Source organism: Fragaria vesca, linkage group LG7 (assembly GCF_000184155.1).
Source record: "Fragaria vesca subsp. vesca linkage group LG7, FraVesHawaii_1.0, whole genome shotgun sequence".
NCBI lineage: Eukaryota > Viridiplantae > Streptophyta > Magnoliopsida > Rosales > Rosaceae > Fragaria > Fragaria vesca.
Window position 1 is genome coordinate 3,116,137 of NC_020497.1, and position 16,345 is coordinate 3,132,481.

Consider the following 16,345-nt stretch of genomic DNA (forward strand, 5'->3'; position numbering starts at 1 on the left):
AGACCCAGAAACAAAGTTTGTCTCTTTTCAGATTTTACTACTATCAAAAACCCTTTCTTGTTTGCATTTTTGGTATTTTACCACAAAAAGACCCAAACTTTCTTAGAAAAGGTTTGACACTTGAGGAAGGGGGTCTCTTCAGTCTACACTTGGAGAGCAGCAAACTGATTACAATCTTCCAGGAATACCCAAAAACCCAAAAAAGATTTCTTTTTGGTCATGTGTTTATCATTTTCTTTCTGGGTTTTTCTTTGAAGGTCTCTATTGCGACTTGATTGCCAATTTTTTCCTGGAAATTCCAGTCCAGCTTCCTCCAAAGTTGGGTTGAACAGAGTGGTGGTGGTGGAGGTTGTGTGATGGGCATGAACTCTTATCTCAGGTGTGTATCTCTTACTTTCTCTTGTTCAGTTACTGAAGACGTCTGTAGTTGACTAGATGGGTCTTTGCCTTCTGGGTTATGGCATGTGTGGTAGAGGTTTAATGGGATTGTTCTAAATTGCAAGTTTGAGCTGAAAACTGGAAAGGAAGATGAGAAGTAAAAGCATTTGATTTCAGTTTTGTAAATTAGGACTAGGATTCAGTTTTGCTTTCAGTCTTTGGTTTAAACTTCATATGCATGATATGTGTTAGCTTGGGTTTGTTTGGACTATCTTTCTGGAATGGTTATGTAGCTTTTGTGAATTCTGTTTGGCTCCTGAGAGAATGTAGGGCAACAATTTAAATAATTTTGCTTATTAGTATAAAACAAGGCAACTCCAGTGAATTGTATCCAGAACAATTTTATTTCTGAGCTTAGTTTCAGTCTTTTCCATGTTGATTAACCAAGTTAAACGACCCTTCTTCTGGTCACCGAGTAAACTGAAGGCCAGAGAAGAAAATGGCAGTTTCACTAGGTATGTTGATTTGGTATCTGGAAAACGGAGAGTAGTTATTGGATTAGGGACATTACTTCGATAGTTCAAAACTGAACTGAAAAGGCATATGTTGTTTTGCAGTTGTTTGCTTTTCATTTTTGCCTAGTGCTTCCAAATAATGGAGTTGGGTCCATCTGTTTACGATAAATACATTCTAACTTGTATAATAAATTTAGTATAGTATTACCTAAACTAAGCAATTTTTTAATATTCCAGATTGCACATGAATGCAGGCTTATGCCGGAAATAATCTTCCGGGTTTAAGAACTATGGGGGATCAAAAGCTTCAAGTTGTTGTCCGGCAACAGCACTTCTGCAATTTATTGTTAAATGTGCACTCGTATAGGAAATGAGGGTCTCGCTTCCGAGTTTTAGCAGGTTGCAAAATGTTGGCAAGTCTTGCATCTGCTCCGGCTTCAGAGTTCATTTCTCAAACAGTAGAGGCCATTTTTGAAGTTGTTGCTGCTTCCAGGGACGTCCTTGTTAAGAAGGATACGTTTAAGGAACTTGCAACTTATTTGGAAAGGATAGTCCCCATTTTAAGAGAGTTGAATAAGAATACAGTTTCGCATTCTGAGAGCTTAAACAATGTTCTGGACATCCTTAACAGGGAAGTAAGAGCTGCAAAGAAACTGACTATTGAGTGTAGCAAGAGAAACAAAATGTATCTCTTAATGCATTGCCGAACAATAGTTAACCACCTACAGAATACTATGAGAGAGATCAGTCACGCTCTAGCTCTTCTTCCCCTGAACTCTTTAGAACTTTCATCCGACATAGTTGAAGAAATTGGTAAGGTTTGTGACAATATGCTTGGAGCTGAGTTCAGGGCAGCTGTAGCAGAAGAAGAGATTCTGGACAAAATCGAGTCTGGAATCCAGGAGAGGAATATGGATCGTTCTTATGCCAATAGTTTGTTGGTTCTCATAGCAGAGGCAGTTGGAATCTCAACTGAGAGGTCAGCATTGAAGAAGGAATTAGAGGAATTCAGAAGTGAGATAGAAAATGCTCGGCTAAGGAAAGACCAGGCAGAAGCTATACAGATGGAACAGATAATTGCTTTATTAGAAAGAGCTGATGCAGCTTCATCTCCTGAGGAGAAGGAAAGGAAATATTTCACTAAGCGAAGATCATTGGGCAGTCAACCATTGGAGCCACTTCAGTCATTTCATTGCCCAATCACTGGGGATGTTATGGTGGAGCCTGTGGAAACTTCTTCTGGACAAACATTTGAGAGAACTGCTATAGAAAAATGGTTAGCTGATGGGAATAATTTGTGTCCGCTGACCAGGACTCCTTTAGACACTTCAGTTTTACGGCCCAATAAAACTCTGAGGCAATCAATAGAAGAATGGAAGGATAGAAATACCATGATTATGATTGCTACAATGAAATCAAAACTCAAGTCTGAAGACGAGGAGGAAGTGCTCCATTGCCTTAAAGAACTACTGGATCTCTGTAAACAAAGAGACCTGCATCAGGAATGGGTCATAATGGAGGACTATATACCTATTCTCCTTCAACTTCTTGGTGTAAAAAAACCCGAGATAAGGAATCAAGTTCTTGTCAACCTTTTAACTTTGGTGAAGGACAGTGATGATGCCAAGGTAATACTTTGATTAATAACGAAATTGTGCTCGTGTATAGTGTTCATAGAATGAGCCTTGTGGTGTACTTTTCTTTTTCTGAATATCCTTTTTTTGCCTACACAAACGAGAAGAAAAGGGATATATTTAGCTAAACATACATCTGATTTCCTCGATTTTCTACTTCATATTATCTGATATTAATGTTGCAGGAAAGAACTGCCAGAGCTGATAATGGGATTGAACTTATTGTTCGGTCACTTGGGCGCCGTGTCGAGGAAAGAAAATTAGCAGTGGCATTGCTATTGGAATTGTCAAAGTATGATTTGATAAGAGACAAAATTGGGAAGGTTCAAGGTTGCATACTCCTATTAGTTACCATGTCCAATAGTGATGATAATCAAGCTGCCAGAGACGCACGAGAGCTGTTGGACAATCTGTCATTCTCAGAGAAAAATGTTATACAAATGGCAAAGGCAAATTATTTCAAACATTTGCTGCAGCGTCTTTCTACAGGTTCTCTTCATATTCTTCCACCTTAGTTTCTTATAAAATGGCTCGTAAACTAGAATCAGTTTCAAGTATTGCAAATTAACCCTACAAGTAAACTGATCTCACACTGACGAAAATAAAAGTGCACTTAATTCGTCAGTAATCCAACTTTTGAATTATGCAATTGTATTTAATTACTATCTAGTTCAATAGTTCCTTGCATGTAATTATGTTAAACTCAATGATATGCTATAGAACTTTTGAAGTAGTTTATGAAAGCTTGCATCTGTTGTTGTATGTTTACAGTTTGGGTAATAAAACTAATAATTTGGCATGCAATGCAGCTTTCAGTTTGTATGTTTGCTAATATTTATGTGGAGAAGGCTTCATTTAATGGTAATTTTTTCCTACAACTTCTATAATTTTTAATTCAGGACCAGAAGATGTAAAAGTGGTCATGGCATCAAATTTGGCAGATATGGAGTTGACCGACCACAACAAGGAGTCTTTGCTTGAAGGGGGAGTACTGGGTCCACTTCTTGATATGGTCTCACATGGTGACGTTCCTATGAAAATGGGGGCTGTCAGAGCTCTTAGAAACCTCTCTAGCTTACCCCAAAATGGTCTGCAGATGGTTAGAGCAGGTGCAGAACGCCCATTGCTTGACCTTCTCTTTGATCATAACTCATCACTGTCAAGCTTTCGTGCTCATGCAGCAGCCACAATCATGCATCTAGCCAGGTCAGTGGTGTTTCAAGAATCCAACCAGACACCTGCTACTTTTCTGGAATCAGATGAAGATATATTCAGGCTTTTCTATTTGATTAACCTAACGGGGCCTGATGTACAGCACAGCATCATTCTCACCTTCCACACTTTGTGTCAATCCCCGTCTTCTAAAAGCATCAAGACCAAGTTGATAGAGGTGCGTATTTTGTTAAAGGATACACTTCCATTTAGAAAAAGCATGTTACCTGCGTAACTACTAGTATGATGTTAATGGGATCCAGAAGTTTGAATGGAGTGAGATGATCATAGGTGGTTAGTTTGATAAGACATTGGGAGTTGGTGCAAAATGAAAATGGTCAGCTAAATAAACTTAAAAGTAAAGTTCCATGATCGAAAATGTGAAATATGTGGATTCAGATGTGCTTGTCCGTTTGTAACATGGGTCTCATTTGGAATGGTTTTTCATCCCATTATGGCTTTACCATGTTCTTCTGAAATGATTATTTTCATCCCTGATGCATATGCATTATGAAGTGAGGGCATTTCTGAATTAATTTCTATTTTAAGTGTTTGATTCCTAGTTCCGCATTTCAATCCTTTTATTGCTTGGTATAATGATATTGCTATGATGCTAATATAATTTGCTCAGCTTCTATGTAATCTTTGTATAACCTTGTACTAATTTAGTTACTTTTTCAGTCCTCAGCTGTGCAAGTATTGACTCAATTATTTGAGAATGATAACTCCAATTTACGAGCAAATGCAGTAAAGCTGTTTTCTTGCTTAATAGAAGGTCGCAATGAAGCCATTAACATAAGGGAGCATGTGGGTCAGAAATGCATTGAGACTATAGTCAAGATTATCAAATGTTCCAGTGATGAAGAAGAGATTGCTTCTGCAATGGGTGTTATCACTAACCTTCCAGAAATCCCCCAAATCACACAATGGTTTGTCGATGCTGGGGCACTACCTGTCATATTCAGTTTCCTCCGGAATGACAAGCAGAATGGTCCCCATAAAAATCAGGTTATAGAGAATGCTGTTGGAGCCATTTGTCGTTTCACTGTTCCATCAAACTTGGAATGGCAACGGAGTGCAGCTGAAGCTGGCATTATACCCTTGTTCGTACAGTTGCTGGATTCCGGAACCTCCTTGACTAAAACACGTGCAGCTTTATCTCTTTCTCGTTTTTCACAGAGTTCACCCAGGTTGACCAGGCCATTACCAAAGCGTGGAGGACTCTGGTGCTTCTCACCCCCTCCAGAATCTGGTTGCCCTGTTCATGGAGGAATTTGTGGCATTATTTCGTCATTTTGCCTTGTGGAGGCTGATGCAGTGAGACCATTAGTCCGGATGCTTGGGGAACCTGATCCTGAAGCTTGTGAGGCTTCTTTAGATGCTTTAGTAACTTTGATTGAAGGTGAGAGACTGCAGAATGGTAGTAAGGTGCTCACAGATGCAGATGCCATACCTCCTATAATAAACTTTCTTGTTCAGCCCTCCCCTAGTTTGCAGGAGAAGGCTCTACATGCTCTAGAGAGAATGTTCCGGCTGCTGGAGTTTAAACAGAAGTTTGGACCCTCAGCTCAGATGCCTTTAGTTGACTTAACTCAGCGTGGAACTGGTGGTATGAAATCTATGGCAGCCAGAATACTTGCTCACTTGAACGTGCTTCATGATCAGTCTTCTTATTTCTAAAGGGATCCTTTCTAAAGGCCTTCTTGGTTCACCTGCATGTGTTCAGTGATATAAAGATCAAGCATAAACTCACTTTGATGCTTCAACTTGACTAATATTGACAAGAGAACTCGCGGGGGAAAACTAGACATGGCAGCCCTTCACTGCTCTATGAGCTTGAAAGTATCCGGTTTTCCTGACATTAATCTGAGGACGAAGTTCACTTTGTCTTGGCATGGATTTGCAGCTTCAAGTACCACAGTTAACAATTGAAGTTCTACTGGTCTTAGACAGAAATTGAGCTGTATGACGAGTAGGATTCCAATGGAGCTTGATTGTGGCACAAGACGTTCATTTCTGACGGTATATTTGAAGCGATTTGCTTGTTGGTGAAAGCAGAAGAATAATCAATGTAAACCACCTCTGTTGAACTCGGGTAAGGAAGTTGAGGTCATATTTTTTTTGACATCACTAAATTCTTTTTCACTATTAGGTGTGAATTCTTTCTTGTGTATATGTAGGAAAAGCAGTTTAAAGAACCTAATATTGTGTCATCCAAATTTCATTCATATTATTACATGGTCTATGCAATTTACGCCCATGTTTCATTGAAGCAGCTCCTGGAAACCTTGTCTTGCTCCTGATCCTTGGTAAAGTGTGCTAGCAAAAGATTCAATGTGTATGTATGTAATGCATGTGTATAAACATCTTTTTGGTTAATGTGCACGTTCTTTGTATGTATGTAGATTTGTTTGAAACAATACTTCTATATGGTATAGAAAATCACTGGTTAGTGTGCAAAGGGTCATCATGCATAATGTACTAGTCCTACACTCCTACTAGAGCAAGGTAGAATCGGGCTTAATGACTCAGTAATACATTAAAACAAGCCTTAATATTTCATTTATATTTTCATGGATGAACAAATCTGATTAGTGACTTTCCTTTCACAAAAAACAAACTGTAGTTTTGGAGATGCATAAAATTAGCTACAAGAGAATTCTAGTTAACTACATGGTTTCCTTCTATCATATCCAGAATGTATAGTATCACTCTGGTCATACCCTGAGATTTTATCATGCTGTCTTCTCCTTCTTTGCTCTCCATCGTCTACTCCTTCCTACTAACTTGAGAACCTCATCGATAAGAATCACTGGTGCCGAAATCATAACTACGAGAAGCCATTCGTTCAGATTCAACGGGACAACACCAAACACATCCGCTAAAAATGGAATGTAGAGAATGAGGCAATGGAGTCCGAATGAGGCTGACATGGCAACCAAAAGCCAAGGGTTCTTCCAAGGAGGCATTTTTAGCAAGCTAATGTCTTCGGAAAGAGCATTAAGAGAGTTGAACATCTCAATTGCCACCAGGACAGAGAGTGACAAAGTCATTGCCTTCACTTTACCAACCGAGAAATAGTCACAGGGATCAGTGAAAGTGATCATCCTCCCCCCATTAACCATGAATGGAGCTGCTGTAAAATTTGACCACGACGAACACACTCCCCAATTTCGAAGCTGAGATAATCCAACTAGTGTATGTCCATCACTCACAAGATTGATACCCATGAATGAAGCCTGAGTGTACCACAAGATGAAGACTCCAACAGTTGCAATTCCCACATAAGAACCAATTACCTGCCAAAGACCATGCAACACAATTAGCATACATATGAAATTCCATACTGAAGTTTAAAACTTTAGATACAAAATGTACTAACCAAGTAGCGGAAAAGAACCCAAGAATTCATAAGAGCATCATTGCTTTTGCGTGGTGGTTTCTTCATAATGTGAATGTCAGCCGGGTTAAAGCCAAGAGCTGTTGCAGGAGGTCCATCTGTAACTAAATTTACCCATAGAAGCTGCACAGGTATCATACACTCGGGTATTCCCAGCGCCGCGGTCAAGAATATGGATATTACCTCTCCAACATTTGAAGATATCATGTACCTGTAGATTAAGAGATTGAAATAATGCTTCTTACTTGAAAGAAGAAAAAGTGGAGGGAGAGAAACTGAGAAAGAGAGAAGAGATCAGTCAGATCACCATTATGAGTAGGAACAAAGAAATCAGAGATTTACCTGATAAAAGCTTTCATATTAGTGTAAATGGCACGGCCCTCTGCAACAGCTGAAACAATGGTACTGAAATTGTCATCAGCCAAAACCATATCTGAAGCTTCTTTTGCTACCTGAGACATGAATCATGCAGGCTTAGAAATTGCAGTACGATGGCCCTAGTTAAGTGGCAATCAGTCAAGATATCTTACCTCCGTTCCAGTAATGCCCATGGCGATTCCAATGTCAGCAAGTTTAAGTGCCGGTGCATCATTCACTCCATCTCCAGTCATTGCTACAATCTCCCCCATCTCTTTAAGCATCCTTACTATTTCTTGCTTATGTCTAGGCTCGGCACGAGAGAAAACCTTCCCTCCTGGTTTTGATAAAATTTCCGTTTGTTGTGATGGTGAAAGAGCCATGAATTCTTTTCCTGTAAAGCTTCTCCCTTTCAGCTCCTCAATTTTCGAAAACAATTTGATTTCTTGACAGATAGCTTCAGCTGTAGACTTATTATCTCCAGTTATAACCATAACTCTAATTCCAGCTTCTTTACAGTCTTCGATTGCTTTGCCAACTTCATCACGAGGAGGGTCCTGTACAGCACATTTAACAAATGAAGTCTTTTGAATGGACTAACAATATCAATTAGCAAACAAATAGTGGAATCTACGTACTCTTAAGCCAACAATTCCTACAAAAACTAAGTCACTTTCGATGGAGGAGTAGCAGGCTGGATCCTGCAACATCTTGTTAGCTGGATGACTCCCAGAAGAATAATCTGAGAGCTCTCCTAAGTTATCTTTATATGCAAAACCCAAGCACCTTAAACCCTTTGAACTCATCTCCAAGAGTCTCATTAGCAATGATTGTTTACAAGGTTCATCTATTGGAACAACGGATCCATCTGCAAGTTGTACATGCGAAGTTCGTTCTAGTAAACTCTCAACAGCACCCTGCAAATACCAACCAGTGAAGTAATAGAGCATCAGAAAACATCAAAGCATGAAAACTTGCTTAGCATAGCAGAACACTCGAACCAAGTTGGAGACAGAAATGAGATCAAATTAACAGTCACCTTAACAAGAAGTCTATTATGCCCAGTTGGCCCCTGAGCAATAACACTCATTGATTTTCGGACACGGTCAAACTCTAGTGTAGCAACCTTTTTCGATCTTTTTGTCCACCACTCACAACAGCCTATAGTTGGAAAAAAGTTATCGTTAGAAATCTTCCTCATACTCATCAACTTAGATCAAATGAAGAATAGAACATTTTCTGCTAACCTAATTTCACTGAGGTGGAGTCAATTAAGTAGCTTGCAGCAAGCTGTGAGTCACGAACTTTGTTCCTTGCCTTAATGTCTGGAACTCCCATCTTTTCAACCAAAACTTTAAGAGCTGCCTCAGTTGGTAAACCTGTAGCTCGAAAGAGCTGACCATCAAAATAAATCCCAGCATCATTGCATACAGCACATATTTCTGCCATGGCTTGCATATTTGCATCCATATTGAAGCAAGTCCAATCAACAATTCCCCCATCCTTGGGATCATAAGTTGTGCCTTGAACATGAATCATTCGAGAAGCTGTGGTTTTCCCACCCAAAGTGAAGAATTCTGTCACAGACATCTGATTTGTTGTCAAAGTCCCAGTTTTATCTGAGCAAATCACACTTGTACATCCTAAGGTTTCTACACTCGGAAGCTTCCTCACAATTGCATTTTTTTGTGCCATCTTCCTTGTCCCAAGAGCTAAGCAAGTTGTAATAACAGCAGGAAGACCTTCTGGGATTGCAGCTACTGCAAGTGCAACAGCTATCTTAAAATAGTATGTGCACCTCTCAAAAGAAAACCGCACATTTACTGGCCATCCATCTTTCATCTCCCATGAAATGAAGTTTTTGTAGTTCATAACCCAAACAATGAGGCAAGCGAACCCAATTCCTGTAGTAAACTTGCTCCCAAACTCATCAAGCTTCTTCTTCAAAGGGGTGTCATCTTCTTCCAAAGAAGCCTCATGTATTTGCTTTTGTATTTTGCCAATCTCAGTGTTCATCCCAGTGCTAACAACGATACAAAGACAGCTACCATTTACAACTGTTGTGCCTGCAAAAACCATACTTTCTTTAGCTTGCAGCTCACAGTCATCAATGAATATAGGATCAGTGCTCTTCAAAACAGGCATTGCCTCTCCGGTCAATGAGCTCTGCTCAACTCGCAAAGTTGAGGTTTTCAAAACTGCGACTCTCATATCAGCAGGGACTTTGTCCCCAACTCGCAACTCCACAATATCGCCAGGGACAAGTTCTCTTGCAGGCAAATCTGGCACCAAATACATGTCCCTTAGGACCTTTGCAGATTCACTTTGCATCTGTTTAAGAGCTTCAAGTGCTTTTTCAGCATTGCTCTCTTGCCAAACACCAACAATAGCATTAAGCACCAGAATCAAGACTATCACAAATGGTTCCACATAGGCCTCAAACCCTGACTCCCCTGACTCACTTCCATGCATGAAAGCTAAAGCGAACGAGATGAAGGCTGCAGCTAGAAGTATCTTCACAAGTGTGTCATCAAACTGCTCTAATACAAGCCGCCATAAAGGCTTCCCTTTCTCTTTGGTAAGCTCATTCCAACCGTACCTTTCACGCCGCTTCTCAACCTCAAAAGTGCTCAGACCCTGCTCTAGTTTTACATGATGCTTTTTCAGACACTGATCAACTGACCATGTCCATGCCGGCAATGGCTTTTCATCCATTAATACTTGATTTCTGACTTCGAATTGCACCCAAAATGAAAAGTCAATTAAAGTTCTCTTAACACCATGTCAGGTTCCTACAGCAAATTCAAAAACATGTAAGCTATTTCATCACAGCATGAACCATAAAAATAAATATAAAAGCTGGAGTTCCAATTTCAACCACAACAAAAAAAAAATTAAAAAAATATGTTTCTAAACCCATCTCAGATACCTACAAAATTATCCAAAAACATGTAGAAACTTCAGCAGACACCTTAACCAAAAAAATAAAAGTTCAGCAGAGCATGAACATAACTCCTCAGATTAGAAAATGATAACTCAAAAAGAGGAAAAGCATTGTGATAACTAGTAAATAATAATGTCAAAATCAGATACAAGGAAAATATCAACAACAACAAAAATTACTGTTCAAATCAAATTGAACTGAACTGAACTACACTCCTCTACCAAAAAAACCAATGTCTACTTTCCACTAATTCTTCAACTCAATCGACCAGAAGAAGTAGCTTCATACCATGAGAGAGAGAGAGAGAGAGAGTGTGTGTGTGTGTGTGTGTTGTGCAATCAAATCAAGCAGACAAATTGAACTAAAAAATGAGCCACACACAGAGTCTCCAATCAAATTAACCAGACAGAAACTCAACCTCAACTAAATGACACATCTTCAAACTGAAATAAAGAACTACCATACAAAACAAGGCATTTCAATTCCACATCACCATAACAACACACGTCAATTATCATCAACACCCAGAACACAAATCACTTAAACTCACCAAACCAAACTCCAAAACTCTTCAAAAGGCACTGACCCTCTGAACTCTGAAGTTGAACCAAGAACATGGAGAGGAAATGAGGACACAGCAAAGATGGCTTAGGCTGGCTTGGAAACAAAGCAATGCAAAGTCCAAAGTAAACACAAAAAACTTGTCAAAGAAACAACAAGGAAATTATTGGTCTGATGAATGGTCTGGTCTGCAACAGTTGCTTTCTTTAATGGAAGAATTTTGGGATCTTTTGCTTTTCAAATGTGCTTCTGTCACTCAAAGCTTCAGTCTATTTGAAACTGAGGAGATGGTGCGGTTAAGAATATGACATCGTGGGTAAAATAAAATTACGATTTGGGCCCTCGATTGTGACTCGGTTTTCTATTATTTTGAAACCTGTGGCCGTACGCATTAGCCGTAGAGAAGAAGAGAACAGAGGGACTCTATAATGGAGTTGCTTCCATTTTCTTGTTATCGAGAAGAAAAACAAAAAAACAAAACCAGAGTACCAGACAAAAACCCAAGACTGTTGATTTCAAACCCACAACTTAAACTAGTCATCATTCTCAAGTAAACCCTTTAACTAAAACTTGATGTTCCTTTCATCATTGTGCTTGCTTGCTGGGATTTTTCCTCGATCTCTACTTCTTGAACTGCTTTACTCAAAGCTCAAACCTTTAGCATTACGTGAAAAAATAAACAACATTTTTATATAACAAATTGGAGTTTAGTATTTTTTTACAGTTGGGAATGTTTGTAGTACTTGCCAGACATGTTGAACTTTACTATGAAGTATCTTAAACGTTGATGCAAACCTTGCTCATGAAGTCTACATGACTATAACCTATCACACCATAACTATATATAGATGCATTTCAACACGTACCCGGTTCATCAATAAGACGAAGACTCTTCTCTTCATGAACAAATAGGTTCAAAGAAATAGTACCTCGGTGAGTTTTGTTCGTCGTCTCTATTGAGGTCTCTTCTCTTCTGAGAAGAAAGAACGTCAAAATTTCTCTGAAGGTGTGAGTGAACTTCTCTATGAGTTTTGGTATTTATAGCAGACGCTCTAAATCCTCCATAATCGAGTAATTAATTAAATATTTGAAAAGCATTAGACTTTTGATCAATACTGCCAGATTTGGATACAGATTTGAAATTCTTGATTCAATACAATGAGATTTAAAAATAGGGAAAATACTCTTTCAAATCCTAACTGGGGTACTGATCATGAACTTTTATTTTCCTTGAAAGTGTCATGAATTGTCATAATGCAAAACAAAGATCTTGTTGAATTATAATTTGATACACCACTTCTTAAATTCAAATCTTACCGTCTATATGACATATTAAAACATAATCATAGCCTAATGACTGTAAAGAAGAGAAATAACACAGCCATTGTAAATGTAATATCGACTTTATACAATATGATAAAACATATGATGATTTGTTTTTTTTTTTTCTTTTTTCAACTAATAAATTTAGTGTCGACTAATTAAATTTGCAATTTTCATCATGGCTTTGATCTGTTTGTCATATCTATAAAGAAAGCTTTGGCTCATAATCAAGTTAGCTAAACATGCTTTGCTTTTAGGTTCTTAAAGCGGGTATATATATATGTCCCTCCGGGACTTAAAAACTTTTATGTTATATATAGATCGTCTTCTCCTTAGTGTTTTTAAGTTTTAACAACTTCAACGGCTTAACTAGACTTTCCAAACATCGATTATATGCTTCATAAACTGTTATAAAATCTGAGTAAACACCACAGTAAGAAGTTCTCTCATTGATACGAACATGTATAAAGTTACATGTCCCTAACTATTTGACGTCTCTCGTTTGTAAATAGTAAACTCTCACTTCGACAATATATAATAGTTGCCCGTAGACTAATAAAACAGAAATTGCTGGTTAAAGTTTCATTGGTGCAACACTAAAATGTGACAGGAGATCGATTAACAAAGTAATTAGGTATATCAAGGTGTTTGGGGACATGGATGCTAGGCTGTTAAGACCATGTGTGATGATAAGCCATCACTTTGTTGGTGGGAGAACGCGTGTTTAATCATGTCATTAGCACAAATATATAGCAATTGTTAATGATAAAAGCCCAGTTCTGGGAAACTTCTTCATCTTAACTATACCTGCACCACTATCACATTAAACTAGGGTATCTTTTCTCTCCATGCATTTAGAAACTCTGGCCTAGACAGTGACATTGTTTTAGTCAATGCAGGGACGGAAGATAGCACATCCTTCTCTGGGCTACAACCCAGACAGTTTTTTTGGTTGCTCAAAACAGAGTAGGTAATTTATATAAAATAAGTAGGTATATGAAGCATTAGCCCTTAAATGAAAATAAAAAAGGTCCTCCCAACAATTGATTTATTAAATAAATGAAGCTTGTTTTGAAATCTTTTCAGTCTCCACGCACCTTCCCATAATTACTTTATTAAAAAATTTAACCATTAGTCCTCATTTTTATTAATTCCAACTCTTTTAGTCATTAACTCCAACTCTGTTATTTTGTTCCATTTGATTTTATTTTTCATTTTGTTGTCGCGGCTCTTTTACTTCTTATCTTGTTTTTTTTTTTGAAAAGCTTATCTCGTTTCTTTTCATTGTATTAGTTCCATTGCTAAAAAGAAAAATTCTCCAGCTTTTTCAAAATAAAATCTTGTTTACGTACTTTGTCTTTTTAACTTCATTGTTTTCTTTGAGTTTTCGAAAACAAATAGTTTTTGATTAATTTGTTACAAAAACTCGTAGCTTACAACTTAATATTAGCTTCTTTGTTTATAGATATATATGTAATAATAGATATATCTGAATTTGGAATATGCAATCATTATTAATTTATTTAAAATCATTCATTTGAAATTTTTATCATAGAAAAGTTTAGTCCATATTGTTTTAGAATCCTGACTCCGTCCCTGAGTCAATGGCTTGGGTTAATTTGGATTGTGATCGATTTATCACGTCGATCTTGTCTTTTGCTTGTGTTTGTTTAGAGAAAGTTGAGGCATTGTAAAGGAAATTTCAGAGAATACGAATACTGCTAATTAGCCGGTGATCATTTTTCAAGTAAGATCATGTCCCATCTCTGTCAGTAAACATAATATTCTCATCGATCTATGATGGTGAGCGTCACATTCATACTAAATCCATGCGTCTAGGGTGTACTTAAGAGGTGGTTTGTCATGTCCAAGTTTCTAGCCTCTTCTTTTGATAATGATACGTTCTCATGATTACTCGTATGGTTCCTTTTTTTTTTATACTGGTCTTCATGCATGCGTTATGCACGTGAAGAAAGAACGCACTAACGCGTATGATTTGTATTATTTTCTTTAATATATTATTTGTTTATTAGTGTATAACGCTAATTCATGTGTTTCTTGTTAACACCCGATTTTTTTATCTTTAGAATCAATGCCTGACTTTGGTCTGATCCTCGTCCAACACCCAATTTTGGAGTCAAACAGCTTCCTTTACCTTAAGACTATTGTTTCTCATGATTACTTGTATGGTTCCCTCCCTTGTATACGAGCCCTTTATTTGGTGATGCTTTATGTTTATGTGGATATATACTCTATGGAGTCAGGTAGAATATACAAATCTCCAGTCCCGGAAAGCTGTCCCTGAACCTGGACCACGAAACACGTCACAAAGTAGAACGGGGTTGCCACTAGTCGGTCTAGAACTCTTTGATGCTTAATTCAGCAAGTTTTGGACTAATTTGAAAGGTCATGCATGTTTCTATACACAGATATTTAGGAAGCGTGTCAACCCCCAATGATGTGGGACTGGTTGCCAGCATGTACTGTTTGCTGCCATTATGTAGTTTGCCGCGAGTGTTGTCTAGACTCCAAGCCAGGTTGCCGCATGTGACGTTTGAGATGGTGGTGGCCAAAAATGGGCTTCGGTGGCCGTGTTTATAGCAAGTACTCTGGATGTTGTATTTAGCGAAGATTCTTGTATGCACCATGTTGCAAGTAAATCAAGAGTCATTATGTAATCTTAGCAATTTATTTGATCTAACTATCTACATGGCACAAACTTGAGTGTTAACACCATGAAAAGAATTGAAAAGAAAAAAAAACTAGTTAACAAGGTAAAAAAGTAAAGGTAAACAAGAGAGATAAAATATAAAACAATTATCTCAGAGGAAACAATTTCTGAAATTAGAATTGCAGCACGTCTGAAAATCAAGGAAGAGGAGGTCTTTGAGGTTAAATCAGATCCAAGATGAAGTAGAGCAAATTGGGGTCTCATGTCTTCAATTTTATCTCCACGACTCTAGTCGCGGGCAATCTAGCCACCTCCTCCACCGGCGCCGCCTTGCCAGGCACAATTGCTTCCATTGACATCAAAAACTAAAGGTTCAGCCCTTTCTTTGGATCCGGCGAACTCGAGATTCTTCAACCCAATCGACGACCCGTCGACCCGAAACTATAACTCGACGATTCGAGACTCTTCCCCAGTCGAGCTCGAACTCCTTGATGACGATGGCGGCGGTAGGGGACTACGTAGAACTTGGCTGGCTGGAGGGGATGAGGTCTTTGATCTTGCGAGCTAGGATGAGGCCCTTTTTTTGATCTTGTAGCTTATGGTTGGAGAGGCTGGGTTTCAGCCTTTTCTGGGAGATTATTTTGGAGGCGAGGAGATGAAGAGAGGCAGATTACAGTTATTGGGTTTCTACCACAGTTCAAAAATTTTGGTCATTAACGACGTTAGCTTTAACTGTTAGAACATATGAATGGTTCAAGTGCACCTTGGTGTACTGAATCCGCTCTGTGTATTTAGTGATCCAAATTGTATAAGTTTTTATAGCATTGGGATAAGCTCTTAAAAAACAAATTGTATTGGAAGAAGAAGCATTGGGATAAGCTTATTCCACTGCTAGTCACAAGGTAGTGGGGTAAGCTCTTGTTTTCAATTCCCACTGTTTTGTGACCAACATATATGACGAGCCTTCAAATTCATGCGGCTGTAGCGGGAGAATTTGAGTGATTACATTCTTGTTACTTGTTACTTGTTGATGTTTGGTGATTACTCTTTAAAAAAAAGGCACTTTTCTACCATACACATATGAATAGCACACAATCCGTAAAGATCGTCTTGAATTTTAACTTACTAAACGATCAGATGGTTTAAAACTTGAAGTATGCTATACATATATGTATAGCAGCCAAACCCTAAAAATAGCCCTAACAAGAGCAGGAAAATAATTTGGGCTAATATAACTAAAGCCCTGACCCCAAGCAGCCCAATTAGGTTTGTCCCAATTTCCTGCCAAATTTGTCTTCGTTTTCATATATAAAGCCCCCAACTTTACCCTCCTCTCCCAAATTAGGGTTT

The 16,345-nt window shown here is 38.3% G+C and overlaps 1 protein-coding gene and 1 pseudogene across 2 annotated transcripts; one reads left to right on the forward strand and one right to left on the reverse strand.

Moving 5' to 3' along the window:
• The first annotated feature begins 1,201 nt into the window (after window positions 1–1,201).
• On the forward strand, window positions 1,202–6,197 carry LOC101303641 (annotated as a pseudogene). Its single transcript, XR_185155.1, has 4 exons — window positions 1,202–2,574; window positions 2,685–3,016; window positions 3,427–3,917; window positions 4,421–6,197. The product of XR_185155.1 is annotated as a U-box domain-containing protein 43-like (transcript).
• A 78-nt stretch (window positions 6,198–6,275) lies between these two features.
• LOC101303932 (calcium-transporting ATPase, endoplasmic reticulum-type-like) lies at window positions 6,276–11,246 on the reverse strand. The gene is made up of 8 exons (XM_004306591.1): window positions 10,991–11,246; window positions 8,744–10,288; window positions 8,536–8,657; window positions 8,135–8,413; window positions 7,670–8,053; window positions 7,482–7,591; window positions 7,122–7,350; window positions 6,276–7,038 (listed from the first exon to the last, which is right to left on the reverse strand). The coding sequence occupies exons 2-8, from the start codon at window positions 10,209–10,211 to the stop codon at window positions 6,475–6,477; spliced, it is 3,156 nt and encodes a 1,051-aa protein (XP_004306639.1). The 5' UTR covers window positions 10,212–10,288; window positions 10,991–11,246; the 3' UTR covers window positions 6,276–6,474.
• Window positions 11,247–16,345: the final 5,099 nt, after the last annotated feature.

Bases quoted from the DNA above. Each gene is read 5' to 3' on its own strand.
- LOC101303932 (XM_004306591.1), bottom strand. From the start codon at position 10,211: ATGGATGAAAAGCCATTGCCGGCATGGACATGGTCAGTTGATCAGTGT. The intron at 8,658-8,743 runs GTTAGCAGAAAA...TTCCAACTATAG, and splicing joins CTCCACCTCAGTGAAATTAG to GCTGTTGTGAGTGGTGGACA. The intron at 8,414-8,535 runs GTGACTGTTAAT...TGGTATTTGCAG, and splicing joins ATAATAGACTTCTTGTTAAG to GGTGCTGTTGAGAGTTTACT.